This window comes from Oryza brachyantha, chromosome 7 (genome assembly GCF_000231095.2).
Source record: "Oryza brachyantha chromosome 7, ObraRS2, whole genome shotgun sequence".
Lineage (NCBI taxonomy): Eukaryota > Viridiplantae > Streptophyta > Magnoliopsida > Poales > Poaceae > Oryza > Oryza brachyantha.
In genome coordinates this window covers 4,720,159-4,731,542 of record NC_023169.2, presented here as the reverse complement: position 1 = coordinate 4,731,542, position 11,384 = coordinate 4,720,159, and the positions used below count along the sequence as shown (strand labels likewise).

General features: G+C 41.3%; 2 protein-coding genes across 3 annotated transcripts; both read right to left on the bottom strand.

Moving 5' to 3' along the window:
* Positions 1-2,025: 2,025 nt before the first annotated feature.
* On the bottom strand, positions 2,026-3,700 carry LOC121054959 (DIMBOA UDP-glucosyltransferase BX8-like). The gene is made up of 2 exons (XM_040526178.1): positions 3,150-3,700; positions 2,026-3,059 (listed from the first exon to the last, which is right to left on the bottom strand). Exons 1-2 carry the CDS (start codon positions 3,697-3,699, stop codon positions 2,173-2,175), a joined length of 1,437 nt encoding a protein of 478 aa, XP_040382112.1. The 5' UTR covers position 3,700; the 3' UTR covers positions 2,026-2,172.
* Positions 3,701-6,521: 2,821 nt separating this feature from the next.
* On the bottom strand, positions 6,522-9,758 carry LOC102711996 (UDP-glycosyltransferase 76C2-like). Of its 2 annotated transcripts, XM_040526220.1 has the most exons (3): positions 9,159-9,758; positions 6,977-7,867; positions 6,522-6,712 (listed from the first exon to the last, which is right to left on the bottom strand). In XM_040526220.1, exons 1-2 carry the CDS (start codon positions 9,667-9,669, stop codon positions 6,978-6,980), a joined length of 1,401 nt encoding a protein of 466 aa, XP_040382154.1. In that variant the 5' UTR covers positions 9,670-9,758; the 3' UTR covers positions 6,522-6,712; position 6,977. The 2 variants fall into 2 exon arrangements, with proteins under 2 accessions (XP_040382154.1, XP_006658427.2); XM_006658364.3 differs by lacking the exon at positions 6,522-6,712 and having other exon boundaries at positions 6,737-7,867.
* Positions 9,759-11,384: the final 1,626 nt, after the last annotated feature.

Sequence of the window (11,384 nt, the reverse complement as noted above, 5' to 3'; positions counted from 1 at the left end):
TAACATAGTATTACGATAAGAACATTATTAATAATGCATATTGTGTTCAAGTAGATTTATGAAGTTTTTTCTAAGTTTAACTTATAGAGAATTACTATTAATTTATGTCAATGAGTTGTTTTGCTTTGGAGAAACGATTTGTTTCTCTCCTCGACCAAACAAAAACAAATACGGCAGCAAACAATGCCATGCCAGCTTGCGAACACCCATCTTTTCGGTCTCTGCTTTATAAGTTAAATTTTAAATTTTTAACCTTAACCAAGTTGATTTTGATTTTTTATCAAAGTTGATTTTTTAACCTTGACAAATATATATATAAATTTAATTATAAATTAAATTCCGTTCACAAATACATCGTTTTACTTTTTTTCGTAAAAGATCCGAACAATCACCGCAGAAATGTCTGCCATGCGTTCTGATTTTGTTGTAAGAAAAGTGTGGCCAGATAGCGATATACAGCTAGCTTAGTTTCAGCATTTTTTATACTTTTTTTGGTTTACGTGGGTAGGTTAGGGTGATGTGTCGGGATGAATGATGAGTTTAGTTTGTACAATAAAATAAAAATACTGGCGGCGTAGAATGAAACAATGTTTCGACAAGTTCATTGCCTTATTTAATTCTAGAAATGAAGCAGGAATCAACTATGTTCAGCTAATTAACCGTGTGCGACGAGCAAGTAATTATCCTTGAACATTTAAAGTTTCTTTTGCTATCTGTTGCAACGCAACACCTTACTCTCGGTCTCAGCGATTCAACGTCCACACCGAATATCAGTTTCTTTTTTTATATGTGAAAGATTTTTTTTCTCTTATGTATGGCTTCAGTTGGGCACGCCAATTCATTTTGCCTTCTCTTTTTCAAAGAAAAATATTTATTTATCGTGAAGGAAAAAAAACTCGTCAACCATATGGATCGAACTGGTTTTCATCACACAGCTAGGGCTAAGACGTGCGGGAAAAGAAAAGGACAATACTTTTGCATCAGTTATCTTATTTAAAGAGAAATCCAAAAACTTTAATAGATTTATCAAGAAAAAGCTGCAGCCATGGACATATGTAATGTAAACAATAAAACACAATATATCAGTACACTGGACGTTATTTCGGGGAAGAAAAAAAAAAGCCTAAGAGAGATAATATATGATCCACCAAACTTATCAACAGCTTGTTGAGTAGATCCACTATTCCACTGTCTTCCAAGCTCATCAACACTTGCTTCCTAAGTTCATCTGCTCTCTCATTCACCTCCTCTTCCCCTTCTATCAACCACCTAATAGCCTCCTGAAGCTTCCACCTCTCAACCTTTCTGTCCACCAAAAACCCTATCCACCATATCTCTTGCAGATACCTTGCAGTCATCGACTGATCACCAAAACTAGATATCGGTAACATCGAGACTCCCACATAAATACTCTCTAATGTTGAGTTCCACCCGTTATGCTTCCAATACCTGCCCACCGCACAGTGAGCCAGCACCTCCACTTGTGGCGCCTAATCGACCATCTTGCCCCTACCCTCGACCACCTCCTAAAACACGTCCGATAGATCCTGTTTTTTAGAGGCCGGAACTACTAGTCACGAGGCCAGGTCGAACCACCCATAGGAAGGGCCTTCCACTATTTTGCCAAACCCCGTGCTACCTCCTTGAAATCATCATGTGATTCACTGTAACCAAGCTTCCAAAGCTCATATATAGCATAGGAGCACTTTTACAGTCCTTGAGAAGGTATCAAGAGATATCAAAATTTTACACTAAAATTTTGATATCTCTTGGTACCTAGATACTAGAAGGTACCAAATTTTATACTAAAATTTTGGTAGCTCTCAGTACATACTCAAGGAGTGTAAAATTGCTCATAGCACATAGCCTCCTTCGTGTATAGCCACTCGATGCAGCTCTTGTCGTGTTAGAGCAGGCTGCTCCTATCGCCATTGTTGGAGAGTTTGTGAACCCTTCATCTTATTCAATATCTTTTGTCTAAATATGCAAATTTATAAATCATACTTAAATTACCTTAGTAATAAATCAACCATTAACAACAATTATATAATTTTTTTAATAAGACGAAGATTAAATGTACGTATAAAAGTCAATGGGAGCGAGTACAAATTTACTCGAGATAAGAGGAAGAGACAGGAGCTCTAAACCAAAGATTACTTGTGTTGATGAATTCTAACACGGAGCAGTTGACAGCGAGCAAATGTAATCGACAAGATTGTCGATGGCGCGAGTAGCAGCAGCGACGCGTTGATTCGCGCGGGTTTTAAGGCCGTGTGCTCTCTCCCTCATCGCGGCGCATTCTTCCCCAACCATCAGCCTCCTCACCGCCTCGGCGGCGCGCGACCGGTCGAACACCTCGCCGAGCTCCAGCCCGACGCCCCACTGCTGCGTCACGTACCTCGCGTTCACCGTCTGGTCGCCGAAGCACGGCTGCGCCAGCATGGGCACACCTTCGCAGACGCTCTCCAGCGTCGAGTTCCACCCGCAGTGCGTCCAGAACCCGCCGGTCGCCCGGTGCGCTAGGACGTCCCTCTGCGGCGCCCATGGCACGATCTTGCCCATGCTCCAGTCGAGCCCGTAGGGTAGCGCCGGCATGCCGCCGCGAACGGAGCCTGGCCGGACGACCCAGAGGAACGGCACGCCGCTGATGGAGAGACCCCAGGCCATCTCATCGAACACGCCGCGGTCGATGCAGGCCACGCTCCCCAGGCTCACGTACAGCACGGAGCGCGGCGGGTGCGCGTCGAGCCACGCCACGCAGTCCGGGCCGTATAGCTGGTATCGGAAGTCGTGCTCCGCCGCGGCCGCCGCCGGGGTTAGCTTGTGCAGCGGACCGACGGCGAAGGCAGGCTGGGATAGCTCGGCCTGTATCTTGTCCAGCTCCGACGCCTCGATGGCGGCGAACGTGTTGACCACGACCCCAGATGCCGAAGCGCACATGGCGTCGGCGACGCGGGCGATGAAGCCGCACAGTGCGTCGGGCTGGCAGCCGTCGACGCGGATCAGGTCTCGCACCCGGAGCGGCTCCAGCTCCGGCACCGGCTCATCCAGCCGCTGCTCTGCAAGAGAATCCACAAGATTCAGCAAGAGGGAGTGACACTCATGGGCATACTCTTGCAAGATTCAGATCTAATTCAATCTTTGCTTGCCATCGATTGGGATATATCCGGCGTCGCGCAGCCGCGGGTAGGCGAGCATGCTGCGGAACGTGGCGGCGCTGTCCGTCCGGAGCGCGAGCACGGGGACGCCGAGCTGCGCCGCCGCGCCCAACGCCGCGTACCACTGCCCGTCGACGACCGCGCACGCCACGTCGGGAAGCAGCGACGCCAGCGCGTCCCGGAACGGCGCCTCGCAGGCGGCGTTGAGCGCGAGGAGCTGCGCGACGATGTCGGCGTCCGGGGAGGTGGCCTCCTCGGGGAGCGTCTCGCGGATGGGGACGAAGGCGAGGTCCGGGTGGTGGCGCGCCGGGTCGGGCGCGTTGAAGTCGGTGTGGAGGACGGCGACGGCGAGGCCCCGCGCGCGGAGGAGCGCGGCGAGCTGGAGCATGGGGCTGAGGTGGCCCTGGAACGGCAGCGGGAACAGCGCGACGCGGCGGCCGGCGAGGACCGCTGCTTCTTTCTCGGCCATTGCCGCCGGCGAGGTCGCGCTCGCGCAGGCCTTGCCACTAGGAGCGAGCGCCGACGCGCCATGTGATTGCATCCGGTGAGTATTATACCCGGAGAAAATAATGTGTCCCTTTCTTTTCCTAAATAAAACCAACCATCTGGACATCTGGTAAACGATACAATCACGCAGACATAAAATTGGCATGATTCCATTTGAGAGAGAACTTTGTCATTGTTATATGTCATGTCATGTGTAATAATCTTACTTTTAGCGTGGTCCAGATTGGTATAGATGCTAACGAAGCTAAATACATATATACTAATAATGTAAATTGATTATATAACTCTTTGTATAGCTAAAACGTCTAGGTGTGATATAAAATCTTCACGATATAAAATAAGGTAGTAGCAATTGTTACAATAAGAACAATTAAATAGGGGTGATTGTTTCACGTTTTTATGAAAAAAGTTAAATGACATATTTGTAAACGAAAAATAATTTTTAAATGAAAAATTTATATACGTATTCTCAGTGATACAAAAGCCAAAATATAAGCAGAAACGAAAAGATAGGGTATATAATAATGCATAGTGTTTAACTAGTTTTATAAAGCTTTTTCATTAATTTTTTAGAGAATTGTTATTATTGAGTGGAATAGATATATGCTACTTTCCTACTTCTTTGTAATTTATGTCATGTTTTTCTTTGGATAAACTATTTGTTTCTCTCGTCAGCCCAAGGAAAACAAATTCTCAATTCATATAAGTGCATTTCTATTTAGCTATAGAGGCAAATTAGTTGCAGAAAAAATGACATAAATATCTCTTGTTAAATAAGAAAATTGCATGGAATAAGATGTATGTATGGATAAAATGGATAGAGGTTTAAATATAAGGTGAGCGATAGGATACTAAAAAACTCTACAGATACACTATTTGTACAACAAAATTGAATTCTAAAAGTACAGTTATTATTGGACAGAGTTAGCATAAAACAATGACACGTCAGCTTACGAAATGTGTTCTGATTTTCTTATAAGAAAGTGTCTCCAGATAGCGATATACAGCTAACTTGGTTTCAGCATTTATATATATATATATATATATATATATATATATATATATATATATATTTTGTTTACGTGGGTAGGTTAGGGTGATGTGTATGGATGAATGATGAGTTTAGTTTAACAATAAAATCCATATACTGGCGGCTTAGAATTAAACAATGCTTCCACAAGTTCATTGCCGTATTTGACCCTATAAATTAAGCAGGAATCGACTATGTTTAGCTAATTAAGCTTGTGCCCGGGATGAGCAAGTAATTATCCTTAGGCATTTAAAGTTGCTTTTGCTATCTGTTGCAACGGAACGCCTTACTCTCGGCCTCAGCAATTCAACATCCACACCGAATCTTAGGGCCTGTTCAGCTTTTTGTAGTCAGCTTCTAGAGCATGAAAAAGCTCCAAAATCCAGCTTCTGGTTTTTTAATTATTTTTTAAATCTATATCTACAGATTTTTAGAAGGTGTGGATTGTTTGAGACAGTTTGATCCTCCAAACAGATCCTTAAGTCTCTTTTGGGATACTAGCAAAGTACCCATGCTTTGTAATGGTACATCAAATGTTCCATAGATTCTTTGAGAGTGATAAACTTGTATTTTAGAGATGAAATAAAATATTAATGGATTCAGATCAGGTGAAGTTGCTATTTTTACCGCAACTTTGGCAGTAGCAGCTGATCCGGCCATTCACCAAGCATCGGACGTGCATAAAACTAGCAATCCTTAGTCTCTGTGCTCCGATAGTGCAGCGGCAACAGAGCGATTGCGCTAGAGCAAACAAAGTCGGAGAAACAGTGGGTGACATATGAGAAGGACGGATATAGATTTTCAGCTCACGCGTGAACTTTACTTATTTTTTGCGTGTCACATAAATAATAATTAAAAATATATTAAAATATTATATCTCTCAATTTATAATAATAGTTGTAAAAAAGAAGAAAAAACAAATTAAACTAAAACTTGTTCACGCACATTCGTAACTATATTAATCAATTTTGTTATTTTTATATCTTAATTATTATTTAGATAACATATAAGAAACGAGTGATATCTACTCGTGTGTTAAAAAAATGTCATTATACTTGTGGTGTCCGTGTGTAAGAATTGGATCCGGAATATATATATTTGAACAGAGATCCGAAATATATTGGAATTATAAATAAGACTTAGTGCGTTTGCGGACAGAGTAGATGATCCGCAAACAGAGTAGATGATCATGTTGACATGTAATTTTCTTTTTAAGTACAGAAGAAATACATTAGAAAAAAATGCCAGTATTGCAACACCAAAAATTCTCTCCTTTGTACACTTTGTATTTGCGTAAGTTTTAAGGCTTTGCCGGTGGCGAGATGGCTAGTTGACTCCGACATCATACCAGCAAATCATCTTCTCACAGTGGTTATTGCCAGTTGACGCACGCAGTTTTTTCCCACAAGAGTTTTCACGTTAAATATTTGTCTCGGTTATGCCTCAATTTCCCTAACAGCCATGATGTAAGAAAAGGAATAGAGTTGTTTCCTTAACCTGAAGAAGAAAAAGGGTGAAAGGAAGAATTATAACATTAAACGCTCGTTGAGGTCTGACGTGAGCCAACTGTTTGATCTCTTAGGAACAGCTCAGATTGGCTACTGCTAAACTTGCAGTCGCTATAGGGACTGCACTCGATCCGAATCCGATATTAATAACATGTAAAAAAACTATTTTTTAACACTAAAGGATATAGAGTAGTTGATAAAGAAAACAAGATAGATGGTGGGGTGACAAATTGCCTTTTTTTAAAGGAGTATAGATATAAAATATTTTCTATTATGTTGGGCATGCCAATTCATTTTGCCTTCTCTGAAAATATTTATTTTTTTGTAAAGGAAAAAAAATCAGTCAACCATCTGAATTGAACTGTTTTTCATCACATAGCTAGTGCTAGGACAGGCAGGAAAAGAAAAGGACAATATTTTTGCATACGTTGACTCTCGGATGAGGCAACACATATTGAGATTTCAGAGCCCACTTTATTAAAAACTTCGATTTGAAGCCGAGAACCCACCTGAAAAGAATCATTTGAGTAAAAAATTTGTATAGGTTGGCGAGCCCTCGATTTGCATTATCCGTTGGATCAAAATCAATATCATAATCAAGTAGATAATGCGATGACTGCCTATCTCTTTTGAGAAAGAGTCCTTTTTCCGTTTTATTTAAAAGAGATATACAAAACTTATAATAGGTCTATCAACAAAAGGCTATGATCATAGACATACGTAAACACTAAAACATAATATATCAGACATTAGTTCAGGAAAGAGGAAAAAACCTCATAGAGATAATATATGATCCACCAACTTATCTACGGCTTGTTGAGTAGATCCACCGTCCTCCAAGCACATCAACATTTGCTTCTTAAGTTCATCTGCTCTCTCCTTAACCTCAGCTGCCTCCTCCCCTTCCATCAACCTCCTAATGGCCTTCTCAATCTTCCCTCTCTCTACCTTACCCTCCACCAAAAACCCTGTGCGCCACGTCTCTTGCACATACCTTGCGGTCACTGGCTGATCACCAAAACTAGGTCTCGACAACATCAGGACTCCTTCAAAAATACTCTCTAACGTCGAGTTCCACCCATTATGCGTCCAAAACCCGCCAACCGCGTGGTGAGCCAACACCTCCGCTTGCGGCGCCCAATCAACCATCTTGCCCCTATCCTCGACCGCCTCCCGAAACCCATCCGGTAGATCCGGTTTCCCAGAGCTACCGGCCACGAGGCCGGGTCGAACAACCCATAGGAAAGGCCTTCCACTGTTTGCCAAACCCCATGCCACCTCCGTGAAATCATCCTGATTCACCCTAACCACACTCCCAAAGCTCACATATAGCACAGAGCCAGGCTCCTTCGTGTCCAGCCACTCGATGCAGCTCCGGTCCTGCTCGAGCAGGCTGCTCCTGTCGCCATTGTTGGAGAGCTTATGGAGAGGGCCAATGGCGAACACCGGAATGGTGGCGCCGAGCTCGTCACGAACTGACTGCAGCTCAGGTGTCTCGAGAGCTTCGAATGTGTTGACCACGGCCCCGGAGGAGTTCGTTGTGGTTTCGGTTGAGAGGGCCAAGATTTTGTTCCCCATTTCCTCGTTGAAGTATTTGCTTGGGTCAAACAGGTCCGACACTCGCAGTGGTGGCATCTCCTTTATTGGCCTGTTCAGCTCAGACTCTGAAATGAAACAAAAATCCAAATTGTTCATATGGAATTGATTAAGCCATCTTTATTATTTACCTCGTCTTTCGTTTTTCTTATGATTATATATTAAAATTTAAATTTTTAACCTTAAATTTAGAGTTAATTCTAGGGTTTTTTTATCGGAGTCTATTTCTAGCATTAACTTTTAGATCGCTGAGAATATGTACATAAAAGTTTTATTTACAAAATATTTTCATTTTTGAATATGCCGTCCTTTGTTTTTTTTCTGATGAAAAACCCAAACAATCACCCCTACTATTTTGAAATATTGGATACTGTTGAAATGCAATAAAACTTTCTGAATTAAATAATGGTAAAATCTCGTATAACGTATTCCTTGCCAGAATCTTTAACTCCCATCTTTCTGAATCAAACTATTGACAATTTTTAAAGTTTGTGTAGCATGCTCTTAATTAAATACTAGTGAAGATGTGTGGTTAAATACTAGTGCAGACATGCTTGCATTTGAAAACATGATTTTTTTTTAGAGAGGGGTGAAACAGAGTGTATTACATATGCGAAACAAACCATTGACCTATAAGAGTGAAAAATCATTTGAAGGGATTTAGCCGGACTGAAATTAAATTGAACAAATGCATCCGTGTTATTACCGGTATGAAGTGGATACCGGTGAAATGAAATTAAACCATCTGTAAAATTATTTGTACCACCTTAGTAAGGTGACGTAGTTAACTTTTAACATATGTTTTACCGTTTCTCTTATTCAAAAAACTTATATAGCTATTATTTATTTTATTGTGATTGGATTTATTATCAAATATATTTTACTTATAACTTTTTTTACATATTTATACTAATATTTACATACTCCCTTAGTTTCATAATGCAAGATGTTTGATTTTTTTTCTTTGATCATTTGTCTTATTCTATAAATTATGAAAATATCATTTGTTTTACTTGTGACATACTTTATTATCGAATGAACTTTAAGCACGACTTATTATTTTTTATATTTATACTAAATTTTTGAATAAGACGAATGGTTAAACGTTTCGAAAAAAAAATCAAACATCTCATATTATGAAACGGAGGTAGTATTTAATAAGATGAATGATTAAATTAACTAAAAAAGATCAACGACGACAGTTGTATCCAAATCAAAATAAATACAGTGACCACCTGTAATGTATTTGAAATTTCAATCGAAATAATTTATCCAACATGACATACAACCTTCTAAAATACGAATTTGTGGCGCGCAATCATTTAATTTATGTATAGAATCAAATGAATTTCAGTTCACCTTTCGCTGGCAAGTAGCCCTTCTCGCGGAGCATGGCGTACGACCTGAACAGGCGGAACGCAGCCGCGCTGCCGGTGTGCAGCACGATCGTCGGCAGGCCGAGCTCCGCCGCGGCCTTCTGCGCGCCGGGGAGGGCGGCGTCGATGACCAGGCACGCCGGCCGCGGCGGCGCCGACCCCGAGATCACCGACGCGAGCGCGTCGCGGGCGCACCCGGACGCCTCGATGGCGGCGTTGAGCGCCATGATCTTGGCGATCCCGTCCCCGGGCGCCGCGGCGAGCGCCGCCGAGACGGCCCCGGACGGCACGGCGACGAACGCGAACTCCGGGTGCGCCGCCGGGTCGGGCGCGTTGTAGTCGGTGTGCAGCACGGTGGCGGCGACCCCGCGCGCGTGGAGCGCCCCGGCGAGCTGCAGCATCGGGCTCAGGTGGCCCTGGAACGGCAGCGGGAACAGCACCACGCGCCCGCGGACGGGGACGGCTCGCCCGTCGCCGTCTCCGGCTCCGGCCATCGTCGCCGGCGGCGGCGGGGAAAACTTCCTACTACAAGTGTGCGAGTTTTTGATTGCTCGGTGCAAAGATGGGGTGCTATTTATGCTGCTGCATCGAGATTTGGTCAACAAGCAAAGAAGCCAAAAGAAAAGGGAGTAGAAATCATTAGCTATAACTCCGTGGCGGCCAAGAATTAATGACTATTTCGCTACTAATGACGCCTAGATGGTTGGCCATTGGTTCTTCAAGCTTCGAGGGGATTTTCTGCCACAACATTGATATCGGGACTGGCTTAGGGTCTGTTCGGTGAGTTTTTCGTAGTTACAGTTTTTTTCAAAAACTGTTTCTGTCAGAAACTGTCCGAAACAGTCCATAATTTGTGAGAATCTATAGTTACAGATTCTAAAAAATAAACTAAGAATCCAAAAGTTGGATAAGCTGTGTTTAGGAACTTTTCCAGATTCTCAGAAGCTAGTTACTAAGTAGTTGCTTTTTAGAATCTAAATCTTCATCAATCAGACCCTTAGTAGCAATCCATCGGCGACTGTGAGATCGTAGTTGAAGTCAGTGACCGACGCACCATTAGAAAATAGAAATGAAGATAGGACCGAAATATTTAATAAACACAACAAAATACAACCGAAATCGTATCATATTTAGAATGAGTACGATGAGTGACATAAGCGGACTCTAAAAATTATTAGGTCATATTTATACTTATGTGAAGAACATAGGAAAAAAGATAAAAGATAAATGGGCTGCACATTTTCAGTTTGCTATAACATAGACTTCAAGATAATCTATATCTGTATAATTGGTGAATTATACATTAATGATTTAGATGTTTATACGTGACTATTGTACAAATTGGCTCTATATTAGTTCTCAATGACATAGAAAGATTTTAGAGTTAGTAATTAGCTCTTCTATTGATCTTGCTCTTATATTACAATGGCATAATAAAAACAAAACATAGTCACTAAAATCAAACAAAAAATCTCCTTTGAAAATGAAGAAATAATCTTTGCAATAATATAAGCATGGTCAATTCTATAGTTTCGAGAGCCCCAAGAGAACTCGGTGCCATAAGCCCCTTAGGCTAAATATTTTTTACTTGTAATATATATTTTATAATTATTTAACTTCTAAAGTGATATAAATAAACATCACTAACATGATAAATCAAGTATTAACTCATATAGTCTCAGTCTAAATTTTGGTAAATGATGTTGAGATTAAATTAAAAACTAAAATAAAGAAAATGAATGAAAAAATGATGTGAACCAAAAAATAATTTATAACTAAAACATTTTTATTTGTGTCCTTAGCGATTAAAAGACAATGCTAGGAAAAAAGCTACAATAAGAACACCTTAAAATAAAATATAATATTATAAGTTTCAAAATTCAAATTTTGGTTATGATAAAAAAGCTAACAAGTAAATCATAGAGCTACTAATCTTAACTAGTAGATATAGTCATCCATAGTTTGGTAAGTTGATTAATAATATAAACATCAAACCAAGTGATCATTTGGTTGGCCCCCCCCCCTTCCAGCTAGGCCCTAGGTGACCGCCCCTCCCGCCTAGGCCCTCAGCCAGCCTAAATATAAGTAATATATCAGAATAAAAATATAACGTAAAGCTGTCAATTTACAAACATGATTTTATGAAATAACAAAATATGACTAATAGTTAAGTAATCAACTATTTTTTTAAAAAAATTATTAACATATG